The sequence below is a fragment of the Vitis riparia genome, chromosome 7, assembly GCF_004353265.1.
Source record: "Vitis riparia cultivar Riparia Gloire de Montpellier isolate 1030 chromosome 7, EGFV_Vit.rip_1.0, whole genome shotgun sequence".
NCBI lineage: Eukaryota > Viridiplantae > Streptophyta > Magnoliopsida > Vitales > Vitaceae > Vitis > Vitis riparia.
The window spans coordinates 24,774,624-24,794,454 of NC_048437.1; the positions used below are offsets into that span (position 1 = coordinate 24,774,624).

The following is a 19,831-nucleotide window of genomic DNA, read 5'->3' on the forward strand; positions in this document are numbered from 1 at the left end:
TTCTTCATACTGTCAACCTTATCCTAATTCAATTCACCTTGGGCCAATGTAAAACTATTGAATGATTATATCTCGCCAAATTGAGTAACCTAATTAGTTTATCATTTTAAAAATTAATTATAAAAATATGAAAAATAATTTAAATAAAATATGATAGATAAATTATATTTTTAAGAAATATTTAAAATATATAAAAAATAAGTTAATAATATTTCAAATTCTAACAAATAAACTTTTATTATAAAGATGTTATATGAGCATTTTCAAGAACTAATTTCAAAAATATTCCCAAACAGTCTATGTACTCCATAATCAAGCGGGGGTTCATGACAAATTAAATATTGTTCAATCACTAAATTAAAGGAAAAAAAATCCAATAATTTTGCTTTGCACCGAAAGCAATATAGGGAATGTATATGAAACGCAAGTATTCTGCTCCACTCTTTTAGTGAAATCAATCGAAGTTACATCTCTCTATTCTTGATCCAAACCTCATCTCATGGTCTTTCCTAACCCTTTTTCCCATCATTCTAATTCCATCAAGAGAAGGTCAAAAAGGATAACATAACACCATGTTGAGCTGCTTAAAAAGAAAAGAAAATAAATAAATATATATATATATATATATATATATATATATATATATATATATATATATATATATATATATATATATATATATATATATTACTTTTTTATTTTATCACATGCTAAATGATTGCATACACCCTATTAACCCACCATTTGATAAATTTTATCAAAGAGCAAGCTTGACAAACGACACCATTCCCAATCTCTCATGAAAGGATTCGAGCATTGAATTTAGTATTGAATTGAGAGTTGTTTGAAAACTCGTATTCCTCTAACAAAGTTGAAGCGTATTCAATATTAAGCAATTGGAGGTTGCCTCGTCCCAAACATGAAACTTGTTCTCATATAGTAGATTTAAATCAGAGGTTTTAAACTTTGTGGTCTTTTATCTCCTCTATTAATATGAGTTTTTTATGTAAAAAATTATCGTGTCTCATTATTTATTTATGTGATTTTGTGATTACTTTGATCATATATATTATCCTTTATATCTCACAGTTTTAATTGGATTAAAAACTCATCATTTATTTAATTTTTTTTAAATACATCAATTCACCCCCTCTGGGTGTTATCTACTTGACCTGGTTTTTTAGGGTTATAGATTGATACAAATAGTTAGAAAATATAGAGTATTTTGGGAATGAATAGTTGTTTCGATTTTGTCATTTATAATATATATTAACATAGGAAATATTCTATATAATATTATTTAAGAGATGAACATATATGAATTATAAATTTGATACGCTTTCTTGTGATTTCTACATTGATCAAATTTTACTAAGTCAATTTTTTTTATATATGCTTTTTGTATCATATAATGAATTAAAATTCTTTTATGTGCATTGTTTTATTCAACTTTATTACAAACATATTAATAGATTGACACAAAGATTAAACAATACACACAAAGGTTGATTGATAAATTATAATTATATTCATGGAATAGAGCATAGGAAAATATAATTATTGAATCTCAAAACATTTCATGTTTCTTATTTTTTGAATATATATCGTGAATCACGGACCGTCACTCGTACCATGTATCTCACTCCTTTTTATATTTCTATCTACTACATATATTTTTTATACCGTCATCTCTGAAAAATAAAATTTTGAAAATGTTTCATATTATATTCTTAAAAAAAGAAAGAAGGGAATTTACACAATTTGAGATAATTTTTAATAATTTCAAATTAATTTTAAAAGCTAAAGAAAAGTAAGGGGAAAGTCAAACATGGTTTATTTGAAAATAGTTTTCAACGCCACGTCGGACAATCAATCTTCCAGTTTTCTTATCCCTAGATGTCGTTCTCTTGTGCTTTCATCTTTTTCCACGTTTATATCAATCGATTCTGTTGTCTCATCATTGTGCCTGAATTTTTGTTCATCGGTTTGTTTTACTTTTGTCCTTATTTTTTTTTGGTCTCACTTTTTGGTATTTTCATTTTCACGCCCTTTCTTAAGCCTAAAGGACTCTTTGTTGAATAATTGGGTCTTTTCAATTAAATTTTTGTTTTTCATTTTTTTTTTTTGCTTGGCTTATTTTTAAGGATTTTATTTTTTATTATCTTTTTAATATTTTAAAATTTCTTTTGCAAAATTTAATTTGTTTAATATCAGAATTTGCTTGTAATTAAAAAAAAAAAACAAATTTATAAATATTTATTTATTTTTAATATAATTTATTTATTTTGAAAATAATAAAAATAATGGGACATAAATATTTATTTAAAATGAAAATTAAAATAATCTAGGGTCTAAAATAATAAATCATAAAATATATTTTCTTATTTAATGACAAGTTAAAATATTTAAATAAATTTTTTTTTAAAAAAAAAGTTTTAATTCACTTATTTGAAAAACTATAGAAAAAGAAACACAACATTTATAAATTAGTTTTATTTTAGATTCATTTAAAAGTACTTTAAAATACATATACTTTCTGTGGACCTCGCATTTCTGCTCATACGTTTTCCACTCGATGGTGAGCTTGATTTTTATTTAAAAATGATTTTATTTATTAAAAAAATGACTTGGAATCGCCACTTATTTTTGTTTTATTTTTAAAAGGGTAAATAAAATAAGAAAAAAAACCTCTAAGTATGACTCCTTATTTTGGAAAAAGTGGTATGTGAAAAACCGGATCGAGCTCGGGGGTCAAGTTACTTATCGGGAAGGTACGGTAAAGACTGTAGCACCCCTCTATGTCCATAAAGTCGGGTCTCTACTAATAAAATGAAGTTGACCTGTCAATCAATAGGAAAATTAATGGATACTCAAATCGATCATGTACATATGAGAATCAAAACATGCATAGAGAATGACTAGAATGGGAGTAGTACGTACCTGGGCCACGAACGAGCAATGCGTTATCATAAAAATGGGGTCTATGTACAATAAAAAGCATAAAGCATATCACATGCATCATCGAACATAAATTAAAACTGTTCGAGGGAAAACTGGATATTTGGAATTTATTTGAAAATTGGAGTCTTAGAAATTATTTAAAAATTAGAGTTTTAGAGATTATTTGAAAATTGGATTATTAGAAATTAAATGTAAGAATGAGAATTTTAGAAATTAATTTGAAAGAAATTGAAAAATTGAAAATTATTTGAGAGTTTGGGATTTAAAAAAATTAAATTACGAAAATTGGGACTTTGGAAATTAAATTTTGAAAGAAATCAGAATTGAAAATTATTTGAGAAGTAGAAACTATGAAAATTGAATTATAAAAATTGGAAATCTTGGAAATCATTCGAATGCAGAATTTTTAGAAATAAATGAATAAAACGATAATAATAAATAAGTAACAGAATTAATGCGATAATTCATATATTGGAAACTGAAAATTAAGTTCGAAAATTAAAAAATTAGAATTTCGGATAACTAAATTTGGAAATCGGAATTTTGAAGAATTATTTAAAGACGAAATTTTAAATAAATGAATAAGTGAATAAATAAATGAATGAAATAATAATAATGATGAAATAATAAAGATTAGGTAAATAATTGCGAAAAATAGAATTTTAGAGATTGTAGATTGAATTTAGAGATTGAAAATTTGAGAAATTATTTAGAGATAAGATTTTAAATATATGAATAAATGAATAAATGAATGAATGAGATAATAATGATAATAACAACGAAAATAATCATTAAACAAATGAATGTGAATAGTGGAATTTTTTAGATTGGAAATTATATTTGGAAGTCATATTTTTTAAGAATTGTTTAAAGATGGATTTTTTTTAAAAGAAAGAAATAAATAAATAAATGGAATAATAATAATAATAAAATAATACTTAAACAAATGAACGTGAATAGTGAAATTTTTTAGATTGAAAATTAAATTTGGAAAATGGAATTTTGAAAAATTGAACTTTAATGATTGAAATTTTTAAAGGAAATAAACAAATAAATAAATGAAATAATGATAATAATAACGAAAATAATATTTAAACGAATGAACGTGAATAGTGGAATTTTTTAGATTGAAAATTAAATTTGGAAGTCAGATTTTTGAAGAATTGAACTTTAATGATTAGAATTTTTAAAAGAAATAAATAAATAAATGTAGAATAATAATAATAATAATAATAATAATAATAATAATAATAACGAAAATAATATTTAAACGAATGAACGTGAATAGTGGAATTTTTGAGATTTAAAATTAAATTTGGAAGTCAGATTTTTGAAGAATTGAAAATTTTAAAATAAATAAATAAATAAATAAATATGGAATAATAATAATAATAACGAAAATAATATTTAAACAAATGAACATGAATATCAGAATTTTTGAAGCTTGGAAACTTAATTTCGGAAATTGGAATTTTGAAAAATTATTTAGGGATGGAATTTTAGAAATAAATAAATAAATAAATAAATAATAACGAACATGATGATGATTAAATAAATAAATGTGAAAATTAGAATTTTGGAAATTGGAAATTAAGTTTGGAGATAAGAATTTCGAAAATTTGTTTAAAGATAAAATTTTAAAATGAATAAATAAATAGAATAATAATAACGAAAATAAATGATTAAATAAATGAATGTGAACATTAAAAATTCTGAAATGGGAAATTTAATTATGGAGTCGGGATTTTGATAAATTGTTTAAGGATGGAATTTTAAAATAAATAAATGAATAAATTAATAGAATAATGATAACGGAAATAAATAATTAAAGAAATGGATGCGAACAGGAGAATTTTTTAAATGAGAAATTAAATTCCGAAGTTGGGATTTCGATGGAATTTTAGAAATAAATAAATAACGAACATGATGATTGAATAAATAAATGTGAAAATTAGAATTTTAGAAATTGGAAATTAAGTTTGGGGATAAGAATTTCGAAAAATTGTTTGAAGATAGAATTTTAAAATGAATAAATAAAAAGAATAATAATAACGAAAATAAATTATTAAAGAAATGAATGTGAACATTAAAAATTCTGAAATGGGAAATTTAATTCGGGAGTCAGGATTTTGATAAATTGTTTAAAGATGGAATTTTAAAATAAATAAATGAATAAATTAATAGAATAATGATAACGGAAATAAATAATTAAAGAAATGGACGCGAACATGAGAATTTTTTAAATGAGAAATTAAATTCGGAAGTTAGGATTTCGAAAAAATTGAATTTAAAAGTTTGAAACTTTGGAAAATTAAATTTAAAATTATGATTTTAGAAAATAATTCCGAGAATTGAATTTTGAAGAATTAATTATTATTTATTTATTTATTTATTTTTAAAAATGGACTTTTGGAAAGACGAATTTTTAGTGGCCATTTGAAAATTGGACTTGACGTGAAATTATCTAAAAAACCGGGACTTCAAGGATTGTTTTAAAAAAAGAATTTATAGAAATCAATTTTTATCATGTGTTTATGCCACTTATGGTGATTCCCATGACACTTAGAATTGCCACATTTCATATTTTTTTTAAATCCTTTACATGTCACCAGTGGGTTGCCATTTCTGGAAGAATAAAAGTGAGGGCCCGCCTCTCATCCTCCTCGCCGGTGATGTGGGAGCTACAACATAAGAGCTCCAGTAGATTTCTGAAGAGCGACTGAGGTGCCGCTAACGTGGCAAGTCATGGGAATGTCGATGTCGCCTAGGAACCTAACCCCCACCACGACAATCGAGATCGAAGGACAACCTTTGGTGAGCTGGTGCAAGATGGACGGTGTTTCGACATCACTCTCTTATTCTTATCTCCACTTTCATGTTGTCAATGGCGTCGGAGCTTATGACTTCCTAAGTAAAGGTATTTTCGGTAAGGGTTTTGACGAAGATTTGCATCTTGAGACTTTGAGAGAGACGTTCTAAAGCCGCAACAGAGGGCAAATAGGGTTTTTCTGATGGCTTTGAATATATGAAGTCAATGATGGAGAGGTCGTGGGGATGACAGATGTGGAGACAGGCTCGGGGGAATGAAGGGTGGATTAGATTAATATGAGGTGAGTATGGCGTGGTTATGGTGGTTGTGATGGATGGAGATTTAGAGAGAGGAATGGGTACGAGGGACTCAGTAGGTGCTAAAGTGAAAGGATGAGGGTGGCTATGTGCATGGTGTTGAGGCCTCACGTCCCTGGTGATCCACGTAGTTGCCAAATGGATGGACGCACGATCTCAACCAATATAGATTCCTGGTTCAGTCGTTCCTACAAAAGGCGTCCGGACACACCCTCCGATGGTTTTGTCAGCCATGGTTAGAGAGAATAATCAGTTGGTCTTTTACTAGGTATAAAAAACTTACTTTCCTCCTTGCATGAAGGTCCATATATATAGTATCAGAAGCTTTGTTTCCCTCTTTAATGGTAGGGGGATATTTTGGCTTGTAATGATGCCTCTAGGTGGTGGCAGGGCCATCATCACCCTACGAACGACTGACAGAGTCGTGGGAGGTGCCGCGGTTGTCAGAGATCGTGGGAAGTGACTTGATGTTACTTCATTCCTGTCCTTTCACTTTGTAGGTGACGGAACGTGGGCCATGGCAGGCTGTTGGAATGACGTGCAAGACTTGCTTACTTCCGTCAATGATCCAGACAAACATATTCGGATAGGTTATGTCGGTTGTTCGGATGTGATTTGACGGTCGTCCGGATGTGATGTTTGTGAGTGTCGTGTGCTTCTCCTTTAAGAAGTCCGGATAGGAGAAGCGCGCCACGTGTACTCTTGGGGAAATCCGGATGGGGATAATCCGGATAGAAATGTGTGCCACGTGTCATCAGGGTGAGGGGTCCCTACAATGCCCCCTTTTTAACCTGTTGATTTTGCCTGAGTAGAATGGGCAGGTTAAAAAATAATTGTTTTTGAAACTGAGGTTACTTTTTGCGCCCATTGGGCCACGTGGCGAGCGGGGACGAAGAGAGAGAGAAGAGTATTTATGATGAGCCACCGTCTTTGGGTATTCCGAGGTAGCGTGTTGCTTCAATGATGGCTTAGCTGAGCATTTGGGATACCGAGGGGCTGTCTCCCTATAAATAATAGACTGAGCCCTCACTTTGCATTTTTCCTTTTGTGCTTTTCTCCTGTTTAGTGCTTTCTCTTCTATCTTCTGCGTATCTTCGTTTTTTGAGTGAAGCTCTAGGGTTTTTTACCGACAATATTCGCGTCGTGACGGTGACTGCATTTGCGGTTTTCAACCCTATTTTTCCAGTTTACACTCGGTACGTGCGCTATTCTTGTCTTCTTTTTGTTGTGTCTGCTTTGTTTGGTTGTTTTTGGCTTGCTTGGGCAAGTTGCTTGCAACTGAGTGTTGATATTGGTTTCTAGGGTTTTTTCGGGGGGTTTTTGTCTGTGTTTTGGGTGTGTTTTAGGATTTCTGTTGCCCTCCTATATTTTTTGTGGGTTGTCGATCTTTTTTTGTGGTAGAGTTAAGCTTGTGGGGTTGGGTTGCTGTGTTTGATTGTTGGCCTTCTTCCATGCAGATTCCATTTCCGTCCCAAGCTAAAAAATGTCTGCGAACAAATAAGCTACCTCATCTGGCTCATCCGGCGATGCTCATGCCGAGAAGTCTGTGGATAAGTTGAGTGTGAAGGAGTTCCGCGAACGATTCTGCATCTCCAACGGTGTGTCTATTGACTTTATTGATGGAGAGGCTGAGTCGACTGAGAAGAATGAAGATCACGCTATTTTCTTTACCAAGGAGCAGTTCAACGCTGGACTCCGGTTTTCCCTGCCGTCGTTGTTCAAGGAGTTTCTTCACTTCACCTAGATTCCCCCGACGTATATTCATCGTAATATGGTCCGGGTGTTGATGGGGTGCAGCATTCTGGGCATGCTGTTCAATTTGGACCTCTCACTATTGGAGGTTCTCTTTATCTATTCGATCAAGAAAGTGAAAAATGACATCTTCAATTTTGTCGCCAGCCTCCCATCCCTGCAGTTGGTGACTAGCCTTCCTGATTCGACCAAGGGGGCCACCAAAGGACATGTGCTGGTCAAGGGCTCATGGGCGGGTTTGGCGGTGCATCCGGACAGGACGTTCGCTCCCAATCAGTCGTTGAAGGTCCCAGGTATGACTAAATTACTTCCTGTCTTTCCGTGGTTTGTGAGTGTAGGTCAGCATTGTTAGGTGGCTGACATACTTTGCTTTCTTGAGTGCAGGTTAGGATAAAAGGGGGAAGCTGGTGGAATGGGTGGAGAAAGCCTCGTTCGATCGTTTGAACAGGCTTTTCGAGATTGCGGCGGCCGAGCGGAGTTGTGAAACGCTTCTGTCCTCGTAGAATCTCTGCTTAGTCACCCAGGAGCCCCAGCCGTACGTGCTGAACATTCTCCCGAGGCGGCTGCCCAAAGAGGTGGTGGCTGGGGAGCATTTTGTTCTTAAAGACCTTCCATTCTACGCGGCGGTGCGGAAGGCAGATGTCGGGTCATGCAAAGCCCGTCTCAACAAACGGGAGAAGAAAATGCAAGAAGGTCTTTTGCGGAAGGCTCCTGGTGACAAACGGCCCACGTCCTCTCCACCTGCTCGCGCTCCAACGAAAAATAAGAGGAAGCTGGTTCTGAATAAAGGGAAAGAAATAAAAGTCCCAACTCCCCCGAAGGAGTTTGTAGCACCCCCTTCAACTTTTGTAAAGGAAATAACAATAAGAGAGCCAGATCACCCCGTCTTACCTTCTATTTCAAGCGGCTCCTGTCATCTTGCGGGTCTAAACCATTCGGGGCCTTTAATGTCAGTGGCTGGACGTTTGGCTCTTCTGGCTGAGGAAGCGACTTTAATAAATCAGCCCGACTCTCCCCATCCGGATGCGGATGCAGCCGGAGCCTTTTATGCTGCAACATTGCCTCATTCGGCACCCCCAACGGAAGAAATGGGGGCAGAAAGTTAGGGTTTGCCTCCTTGCGAGCCAAACCCTCATGCTCTTGTACCGGTGAAGGGGTCAGCTACAAGGAGGTCGCGTCCGGCGCGTGACTTGAAGTCTGGACTCATTGGGCGGCTTCAGGATCGTTTTCTGGAAACCATCGAAGTCAGCTACTCGTCCGTCCAAGAGGATCACCCAGAGGGTAGTGAGACGGAGGTGGCAGAAAAGAACCCAGCCGCCCCGGTGCTGGTCCAGGATGGGGGTTCACCCGGAGAGACCCAGCTGACCGAAAATGATGGGGCCCTGGACCCGGAGGAGGAGTCACTCTCTAATGCCTCGTTAGGGGGGAGTCCTATTGATGATGCAGCTTGCATCTCCGCTAGCCCTTTCAGCTATGCGGAGTTGGAAGAGAAGCTAAAACGAATTCCATTCGGCTCGGATGTTGCTATGCCTTTAGCAAAAATGTTCGAAGCGGTGGAAATGGTATAGTTTAATTTTTCTCGCCATACTGATGTGTCTGTCGTATGGTTTGTAACTTTGCTCTTCTTGTTTGTGTGTTTTTCTGCAGCTGGTGAGTGGTATTCGCGGCATGGCTCAACAACGTGATTTTTTTTTTGACCTGCTGCGGACTGCTGATTATACGAAGACCTTCGTCTCTCAGCACAAAAAGAATGAAGAGAAGCTGCGCTTGAGACTGGAGCAGGCCAAAGCCAGTTTATCCGCTGCTCGAGAGGACAACGAGGTTCTTCGGGTAGAGCTTGTTGAGGCAAAGAGTCGAGAGGAATCTACGGACGCCCGCCTGCATGAGGCGGAGGACGAGATAGCCCAACTGAGGGGGGAGGTGAGGCAACTCCGGACAGAGGTGTCTATTGAGAAAAAGTAGAGAGAAGATTTGCAGTTGCGTTTATCAGCGCAAAAAGAAGAGCTGAAGGCTGAGTTTGTTGCGGAAAGGGAGGAACTCGAAGCGGACTACCAGAAGCAAGTAGACGAAATGTATTTCTTCGGCTACCGTTGCTGTATGAAAAAACATGGTATCAAGCGGGACGTCCCTTCGATTCCTCCGGGTGAGTAGGAGAAGCTGTGCGGCAAGCCTTCCCAATGAGAGCTTTTTCTTTTTGTGATTTTTTACTGCTATCTTCTCCCTGTATTTTGTAGTCCGGAGAACTCTCTGTATACAACTTTACAAGTATTAATAAAACATACTTATTCAAATTGTACTTGTCTCTTTCTTTTATTGGTAATACTGCTTTAAATTGGACACATTCCATGGTCTGAGTAATGGGGTTCCGTCTAGCTTTTGTAGATGATAAGTTCCACTTTCACTTGCCTTAGATACTATATAGGGGCCTTCCCAGTTGGCTTGGAACTTTCCTGCTCCTATATCAGCAGTATTTTCGAAAACTTTTCTAAGGACCAGCGTACCATTTTTAAAGCTTCTGGGCTTTACTTTGCGATTGTAATGAGCTGATGCCCTTTGTTGATAGTCTGCCATCCGGATGGATGTAGTTTCTCTTAGTTCGTCTGCCCAGTCCAAGTTTCTTCCTAACTTTGCATTTGCATCATCCTGCCTTCTTGCCTCGGTTCGGATAGTGGGTAGCCCTATTTCAGTAGGAATGATTGCGTCCATACCGTATGTGAGGGCGAATGGAGTGTTCCCTGTCGAACGTCCGGGTGTGGTTCGATAAACCCATAGGATGTCGGGTAGCTCCTCTACCCATTTTCTTTTGGCTTGCTCGAGCCTTTTCTTCAAGGCAGTGATTAGAGTCTTGTTTGTGGCCTCTGCTTGCCCATTACTTTGAGGATAACGCGGCGTGGAGTATGAATTCCGGATGTTTAGTTCCGAACAGAAATTCTGAAAATTTTTGCTATCAAACTGTGGACCGTTGTCCGCTATGATGGTCTGGGGGATTCCAAAGCGGCAAACGATGTTTTTCCATACGAACTTGGTGACATCCTTGTCTTTGATGGTAGCGTAGGCTTCAGCTTCCACCCATTTACTGAAATAATCCGTGGCAACGAGCATGAATTTTTTCTGGGCGGCTGCGGCTGGTAGAGGTCCTACTATATCCATGCCCCACTGTGCGAAGGGCTAGGGGCCTGAAATTGGTTTCAATGTCTCTGACGGTACATGCAGTATGGGAGCATGCCTTTGACACTTGTCACATTTTTTAACATAGGCTGCCGCATCCTTTTTCATCGTGGGCCAATAATATCCTTGCGAATGGGCTCTATGCGCCAGGGATCGACCGCCGGAATGATTTCCACATACCCCCTCATGCAACTCCGCTAATACATACAGTACCTCTAAGTTGTTTAGGCATCTGAGGTAGGGACCTGTAAAGGATCGCTTGTATAGGTGTCCCCCCAATCAAGGTGAAGCGAGCGGCTTGCACCCGGATCTTGTGTGCCTGCTTGGGTTCTTCGGGTAGGGTGCCTATCCAGAGATATTCTATGATGACTTCCATCCAGCCTTTGTCGTCTGTTTGGTTTGCCTCAATGGTATTGCAAGTGGAGGCTTCCGCGACGAAAGGGTTGGCTTGGACATATATAGGCAATAATATGGCTTCTTTGATGGGGAGGGAAGCGGTTATGCCTGCCAGAGCATCTGCACGCCCATTTTTTGTTCGCCTGATTTTTTCGATTGTCCATTCGGTGAAGCGTTGTAAGGCATCCCTTACTTTGGTCAAGTATCGCGTCATGCGCTCATCTTTAGCTTCGTATTCGTTATGGACGTGCCTTACCACAAGTTGGGAATCACTATAGACTCGAAGCCTGGAGACGGATAAGGCGAGGGCGAGGTCCAATCCGGATAGGATGGCCTCATACTCCGCTTCATTGTTAGAGGCGGGGAATCCCAGACGGATGACTTGCTCTAGATGTTCTCCTGTTGGGGATTGCAGCAGGAGCCCTACTCCGGAGTCGGATGATCGTGAGGCTCCATCAACCCGCAAAGTCCACCATTCTTTTTCACTTGGTTCATTGTGTTGGATAGGCCTTCGAGAGTATTCCAGCACGAAGTCAACCATCACTTGGCCTTTTATGGACAACCTAGGTTGGAACTCAATTCCAAATTCGCTCAACTCTATGGCCCATTGAAGCATTCTTCCGGTTAGGTCCGGTTTGTGCAGTATGCTGCGAAGGGGTTGGTCGGTTAGCACGACCACCGGGTGGGTTGGAAGTAAGGGCGAAACTTCTGGGCGGCACTTCGAAGTGCCAAGGCCGTTAATTCCACTTTTGAATACCTTGTTTCTACGTCGGCCAAGGCTCTACTAACATAGTAAATAGGTTTCTGCTCTTTGAGTGAGGGGCAACGAAATAGAACAGCGCTCACTGTCCATTCTGATACAGCCAAGTACATATACAACTTTTCTCGAGGGAGGGGGCTGCTTAAAATGGGCGGTTGCATGAGGCAATGTTTGATTTTTTTCGAAGGCATTCTGATAGCTGTCTGTCCATCCGCTTGCTCCAGCTTTTCGTATCACCAAAAAGAAGAGTCGTAGTTCATCAGTGAAGCGGGCTATAAAGCGTCCTAGCGCGACGAGTTTGCCTGTGAGGCGCTGTAACTCCTTTTTATTCCTGGGGGTGGTGTTTCCATGACTGCCTTTACTTGATCCGGGCTAACCTCTATCCCCCTTTGGCTGACCATAAATCTTAGGAATTTGCCAGCACTTACGCCAAAGGCACATTTAGAAGGATTCAGCTTCATGTCATACTTCCTTAAAAGGTGGAAGACTTCCTGCAAGTGGAGGGTATGTTTCTCTCGTGTTTTGCTTTTGACAACGATGTCATCAATATATACCTCCATTGTGCGGCCAACCAGAGGTTTGAAGATCTTTGTCATCAGTCTTTGATAAGTGGCGCCTGCGTTCTTGAGGCCAAACGACATGACTTTGTAACAATAAAGTCCGTGTGGCGTTATGAAGGCTGTCTTCTCTTGGTCATCCGGGGCCATGGGGATTTGGTGGTATCCGGAGAAAGCGTCTAGGAAGGAGAACATCCTTTGCCCAGCAGTAGAATCCACAATTTGATTTATTCGTGGCAAAGGGAAACTGTCTTTTGGACATGCATTATTGAGGTTGGTGTAATCGACGCACACCCGTTATTTGCCTTCCTTTTTGGGTACCACTACTACATTTGCTAACCAGTCTGGATACTCTACTTCTTTGATGAATCCGACTTCCAGCAACTTGTCAATCTCATCTCGGATGATCTTTTGCTTGTCCGGGTGGAAACATCTAACCCTCTGCCGGATGGGTTTTGCTGTTGGGAAGACGTTAAGTTTATGAGAGACGATGGAGGGGTGAATTCCCTTCATATCAGAATGCGCCCATGCGAAAACGTCATGGTTTTATCGGAGGGTGTTTTGAATGTTCCGGGTCTCCTCAGGAGTTAAGAGGGAACTGGTATACGTAAGGTGAGTACCTTCTTCCGAAATTTGGATTGTTTGCAAGGGATCCGCTACCGGGAGATCTTTCTCCGCCGGACACAGTGATTGCTATTGGTCAAGTGCGTGGGTGGACTCAAGGAGGGGCTTATCCTCCTGGCTGGTTCTTGCTTCTCTTGCTATCTGGTAGCATTGGCGAGCGGCTAGCTGGTTGCCGTATAGGTCGATTTGCCCATCCTCGGTGAGGAAGCTTACCATTTGATGATACGTGGAATGGATGACGTTCATGTAGTGCAGCCATGTGCGCCCTAAGATAATGTTGAAGGGCGATAAATCTTGTACCACCGAAAATTGAACGTTGAGGGTGATTGGGCCAACTTGGACTGACAACACAATGTCTCCCAAAGAAGTAGTAGCTGCTCCGTTGAACCCGGACAAGATTTGCCCAGGGTTCTCGAGATCAATTAAACTGTGTCTCATGTGGCTTATCACCGATGCTTGCACCATATCAGTTTCCCATTTCCAGGGACAAAATGAGGGCGTCGCAGTGTGGCCGCAATATCCGTGTGGGGTCCACTGGTGGGAAAATGATTGTTCCGTCTATGGGGCGAGGGCCCCCCCCAGTTATCCCAGGCCGGATGGAATTGATACGCTCACGCACTAATGTTTCCCGCAACAATCTCTGTCTCTTTCGTTTGGAGTCATGCTCCTCATCCGATGGACCTCCATTAATATAGTTTATGATGGCCTTGGGGGCGGTTGGAGCCGTGGGGGCTCCGGAGTTGTGATTTTGGGAAGCGTCTCTACCTCCGACATCTGAGCTTTTATAAGTTTCTCGACCAAATACTGGAGGCTCCTGCACGTCTCCGTTGTGTGGCCATGCTCCTTATGGTAGGCGCATTTTTTTATTATGATCCCTTCTGGAGGGGTCCGTTCCGAGGGGTCTAGGCCACCTGAAATCAGACATACCTTGGATCATAGGGAGAAACTTCTCGTAGGATATGGAAAAAGGGTGTGAGGGGTGACCCTTCCTGCCTTCGATCGGATGGCCTTGGCCTGTCCGGAAGTTTGGCACTTCTTTTTGTACTACTTTTGGATGGCTGTCTGGCAACCAAGACTTGCTGGGTGGCTGCTCGCACGTCATCTTCGAGCATTGAGTATTTGTTCGCACGTCGAAACAAGTCGTCCATCGTGGTAGGAGGCTTCTTAGCGAGTGACTCGAAAAATAGGGTGTAGGATAGCGTCCATGCTACAAGCCTCCACTTGTAGGACGACCTAACCAAATCGCTTCACGAATTCCCTCAAGGACTCATTATCCTTCATTTTTATGTTTTGCAGGGTGTTGATGTTCTGCTTATGCCGAGCGGAACATAGGTATTGTCCCACGAAGGCTTCTGAAAGGTCCCTGAAATTATCAACAGAGTTGGGAGGTAGGCGGTGAAACCATGAGAGGGCCTGCCCTTGTAGGCTGGCGAGGAAAACTTTGCATAGCAATACATCGTTGCCTATATCGAGAGTCATGAGCTGTCGATAATGCATGATATGGTCGAAGGGGTCGTTGGACCCATCGTACGTGGAGAATTTGGGTACGAGGAATCCCCTTGGGGGCTCGTAAAATTAAAAACACAATTAAAACTAAAATACTTAAAAATTAAATACAATTAAAACAAAAAATTTTAAAAAATAAAATATTGACATTCATTGTATTTCCAACTTTTTTTCAATATCTATATTTTATACTAGTAATATTTAGCAAAGTGAAAGTTAATATTTTGTTTTTATATTTTTAGTTTAAAACATTTTTTTAATTGTAGTTTTAATTTTAAAATTTTCTTATTTTAACATGTTCTCAGGCTAAAATAAATAAATAAATTATCAATTGATGATATTAACTTGACAAATGAAAGGTTATTTCAAGAAATAAAAATTTGACTTTTAAAAAAGTACATGCATTTAAAAATATTTTTAAATGGATGAAGATAAAATTGATTTAGAAAAGTTGAAGTTTTTTTTCTATATTTTTTCAAATTAGTAAATCAAAACCTCTTTTATATATGCCATATATACAAAATACTTTGTATTCAAAATGGTTATTTGAGTAAAATGGTAATCCGAAGCTTAATTTTGAAAATTTAATCCTTAATTTTTTGTGGCCATATTTTAACAAAAATGTCTTTATTATTATTATTTTTATAAAAATAATCATTTTTTTTAATTTACATGTAAATACTTGAAATAATTAAAGACATTTATGTCAAAAAATGAATTACTTTTCAAACAAAAACATGAAAAAGATTAAAAGTATGTTTGATAATAATTTTTAAGTATTAAAAAAATTAGAAACGCTTCTTCAAAAAACTATCAAAAGCATTTTTACAGTGTATTTAATAGTATTTTTACTCAAAGTATTTTTAATTGGAAATGTTTTTCCTAAAAGTGTTTTTAGAATAATCAATTATCAAGTATTTTTTCAAAAAATACTATAAATGATTTTTCAATAATGTTAAAGCGATTTTTCAGAATTTTAAAAACATTTCCTAAAATTTTCCAAATACCTAATTTTTATTTAAAAAAAAACGTTTTTTAGATTAAAAATATTTCCTAAAATTACTATCAAACAAACTTTAAATTCATAAATATAAGAATTATTTCATCAAATTAATTCTCTTCAATATAAAATTCATTAAGCATAAATAGTTACCAAATTGTCAATATTTATATATATTGACCTATTATGAATTTCATTAATTTTTATAATTTAAATTTAAAATATAAAATAAAAAGTTGCATTATATTTAAAAATAACCGAATTTTTTTTTATTTTTTATTTATAAAAAATCATATTCTACATTATTTGAAGCCTTCCTTCCTTCTATCATTTAGCTGTCACCCATAACTACCAAATTATAAAATTTATAATAATATATTTAATAATTTATACTATTTTCCCAACAAAAGATGTAAAGAGTGGACAAAAGTAATATCTCTTTATTGTGTTATTATTATTATTATTTTATAATTTTTATTTTGAATTATATTCTCTTTTTGCAATTTTCTTCGGGTAAGACATCAGTACAGACACGCCTCCGTATGATGCCACGTGTAGAAAAAAATGTATTCTTTTAGGCCAAAAAAAGGCTGTTTTAACTCTTTTTCTTTCCCTCACAATTTCCTGGAAAAAGGGTAATCTTCGCCAGGAAGAAAACGAGAGAAAGTGTGTTATCTGAGAATCAAAGCACTGGAAATCCATACTTGGTATTGGAGTAAAAGAGAATTGATTCAGATACTCAGAGATTTTGAGAGAGAAAATTCACACACCGAATTGATCCACAGTTTCACTGAGCGGAAAGAAATTGTTACCAAAAACATCTAGAATCAGATGATCACAGTTTGAGAGGGAGAATTGATTCAGGTTTCAGTTGCTTACAGAGTGGAAACTGATCAGATTGGTGGGTTTTTGAGAGGGATGTCTTCCTCTTCATCTTCCTCTTCCTCTTCATCTTCCTCTTCGTCAACTTCATCTGTATCTTCATCTTCATCACCACCCCTTGATGAAACCCTAGCCCTAACCCTAACTTTGACCCTAAATCTAACCTTAATTCCAGGGCTTCCGAACGATGTGTCGGCTCTGATCCTCTCCATGATTCCATACTCATGCCTTGCTCGCCTCAAATCCATCAGCAAATCATGGAAACTATTCCTGTCCTCTAAGACCCTAATCTCCCTCCGCCAAAACAACCACCAATCCCAACTCCTCTGCCTCTTCCCTCAAGACCCCGCTATCGCTAATCCCTTCCTGTTTGACCCCAAAACCCTAGCTTGGTGCCCGCTTCCACCACTTCCCATCAATCCCTATGTCTACGGCCTCTGCAACTTCACCTCCATTTCCCTCGGCCCCAACCTCTACGTTCTTGGTGGCTCTCTTTTTGACACCCGCTCCTTCCCTCTCGACCGCCCGTCGCCGTCGTCCTCAGTTTTCCGCTTCAACTTTCTCACTTATTCATGGGAACTCCTCTCACCTATGCTCTCGCCGCGCGGTAGCTTTGCGTGTGTAGCACTCCCAAATTCCGATCAAATCATAGTCGCCGGTGGCGGTTCGCGGCACACGATGTTCGGGGCAGCCGGGAGTAGGATGAGTTCAGTGGAGAGGTACGATGTGGAGAAGGATAAGTGGGTGTCGTTGGATGGGTTGCCGCGATTCCGAGCAGGGTGTGTTGGGTTCTCGATTGGGAATGGAGAGGAGAAGGAGTTTTGGGTGATGGGGGGGTACGGGGAGTCGCGGACTGTTTCAGGTGTTTTTCCGGTGGATGAGTATTATAGGGATGCTGTAGTGATGGAGTTGAAGAAGGGTGGGAAGTGGAGGGAGCTTGGAGATATGTGGGAGGCAGGGGAGAGGATGCGGCTTGGGAAAATTGTGGTTGTGGATGATGAAGTCGGGGGAGCGCCTGCAATTTTCATGCTTGATGGGAGTGAGATTTTCAGGTGAATCTTTCAATTTTGATTTTGGATTTATTCACATTTGAATGCTTGTGCTTGTTCTATCTCCCATGAACTTTAGCTCTAACAATTTACTCAGAGCATGCTTGATGTTCTTCTGTATCTCGAATGGCTCGTTTTATGTAGCTTTTTAATTTTATGCTGTTCACTTCTGATTTTAAATGATCAGGTTGACGACTTTCTGCACTGACTAAGCTATGGCAATGGATTTATGTGTAAAATTGCTGATGATTAGAGCAATTCAATTTCCATGATATGTCCAAACATGCCCTTGGATCATCGGGGTTGGTTATTTAGCGGCCTTCCTTTAGTAGTTCTTCAAAAGTGAAAACTCTCTCTCCAACTTTTGACAGAAGATAAACAACGATTTATTTTTTAGAACAGATTTTAGGTGTTTTTTAGTTATTTTTTGTATTGAAGTTTTGAGCATCACTTGGAGAGAATAAGTTAAGACAATTGTTTTTGAAAACGTTCCAAGCAGACAGATTTAGAACTTTGGAAACATTTTTGGTAGATTTTGGCAGAACATAATTTTTTCAAAATTTGTTCTCAAAATAGATTATTTTAGAAAACAAATTTCAAATGTTTTTTATTGTTTTTTTTAGAGTGTTCCGAGCAACAATTGAAAAGATTTAAGAATATTTTGAAAACTTATGCATTATACATAAGTGTATAATAACTTCATGGCGAATACGTTAAGAAAATTGTTTTTCATATTTGAATTCTCAAACATAATTTTGTACTTGAAAACAATTGAAAAATGCTTTTAAGAAAATTGTTATAAAAAACTATTTTCTAAGAATTATTTTTGAAAGTGTTGTGAAAGATATACCCTTTCCTTTCCTTTTAGTTAACTTCAACTAACAATAGCTGGTTTGTTTTAGATGTGTGAAGGATTCTTTTTGGGGGCCAATGCATACAATTAACCTATTCTTAGCTTAGTGCTTCAGCCCCCTACCTGTTGGGAGCCCAGTGTCTTCAAGGCTTGCTTGCAGCCAATGGTTTAGGAAAGTAACCCTGGCTTACAGGTCTGTGTACTAGTCAGTGAGCATTTAGGCATCCTCGCAACTGTTGGTGCCACTAGTACATTTAGACTTGAGCCTGGAATCCCTCCTCTGGGGCAGCTAGTTCGCTGAGCCACTTGGTCTCTAGCCTTCTAGGTCTGTGCCTTCATAGATCATTTGCAGATTTTTATTTGTTACTGTTTCTTAAAATCATACTAACAAACTTGTTGAGAGGGATTGGGTAAAGAGGGAAATAAGTAGGAAGACTGCAACCTTTTGGGCCTACCTACTGCTTTTGGTTTTAATTTGCTCTCATGTTTTTCGCCAATTGCAATTCAACATACAAATACATATTCCATCTTTTGGCGCTCATTGAATGGGGATTCTTACTTAATCATATGTAAAACACCACAGATACTGCATGACATCAAATCGGTGGTTGAAGGAATCATGTGTACCAAGAAAGGCTTCTCAGGACATGTCATTTGGTTTTGTTGTCTTGGATGGGGAGCTATATGTGATTACCCATATGACTGGAATTGATTTAACAGAGACCCGAAGGTCAAGACAGCATAAGAGAGCAGCAACAATGTTCATGCAAATCTACCACCCAAAGAAGAAGACATGGAGAACTCTAGTCACCAGGTCACCCTTCCATTACCCCATAGATTTCAAAACTGCAGTTACGAGCACCATTTGTTTATAGACTTGGATTCATGCTCATCTCTTATGTGTGCACTGCAGTTATTCTTCCCTATAGTTACTCAATTCATCTGTAATTTTTACCGCATTCAGCTACTTGGTTCTGTTATCATGTTTGTAAATGCCAGTGTACAGGTGGATAGTAAATTATTGGTTGTAGTGGGGTACATCTTGTATCAGCTATGACCCACAGAGAATTGACAGTTTTATGACATGAAAATCAGTTTTACTGATTTTTTTTCTCTCCTTTACATCAAGGCCCAGTGTGTAAATGGTTTCAACAATGTAATTCTACTTTGCAGCAGGAAATGGAAAGGGATTTCAGA

General features: G+C 37.7%; 2 protein-coding genes across 2 annotated transcripts; one reads left to right on the forward strand and one right to left on the reverse strand.

The window, feature by feature from the left end:
* Window positions 1-13,413: 13,413 nt before the first annotated feature.
* On the reverse strand, window positions 13,414-13,809 carry LOC117918188. The gene has a single exon (XM_034834700.1). The coding sequence runs from the start codon at window positions 13,807-13,809 to the stop codon at window positions 13,414-13,416; it is 396 nt and encodes a 131-aa protein (XP_034690591.1).
* Window positions 13,810-16,473: 2,664 nt separating this feature from the next.
* Window positions 16,474-19,747, forward strand: LOC117918335 (F-box/kelch-repeat protein OR23). Its single transcript, XM_034834903.1, has 2 exons — window positions 16,474-17,784; window positions 19,218-19,747. Exons 1-2 carry the CDS (start codon window positions 16,769-16,771, stop codon window positions 19,507-19,509), a joined length of 1,308 nt encoding a protein of 435 aa, XP_034690794.1. The 5' UTR covers window positions 16,474-16,768; the 3' UTR covers window positions 19,510-19,747.
* Window positions 19,748-19,831: the final 84 nt, after the last annotated feature.

What these genes read in the sequence shown, in the direction of transcription:
- LOC117918335 (XM_034834903.1), top strand. Translation starts at nt 16,769, where the DNA reads ATGTCTTCCTCTTCATCTTCCTCTTCCTCTTCATCTTCCTCTTCGTCA. An exon ending in GATGGGAGTGAGATTTTCAG is followed by an intron (nt 17,785 to 19,217) that starts GTGAATCTTTCA and finishes AAAACACCACAG; the next exon opens with ATACTGCATGACATCAAATC.
- LOC117918188 (XM_034834700.1), bottom strand. Translation starts at nt 13,809, where the DNA reads ATGGTGCAAGCATCGGTGATAAGCCACATGAGACACAGTTTAATTGAT.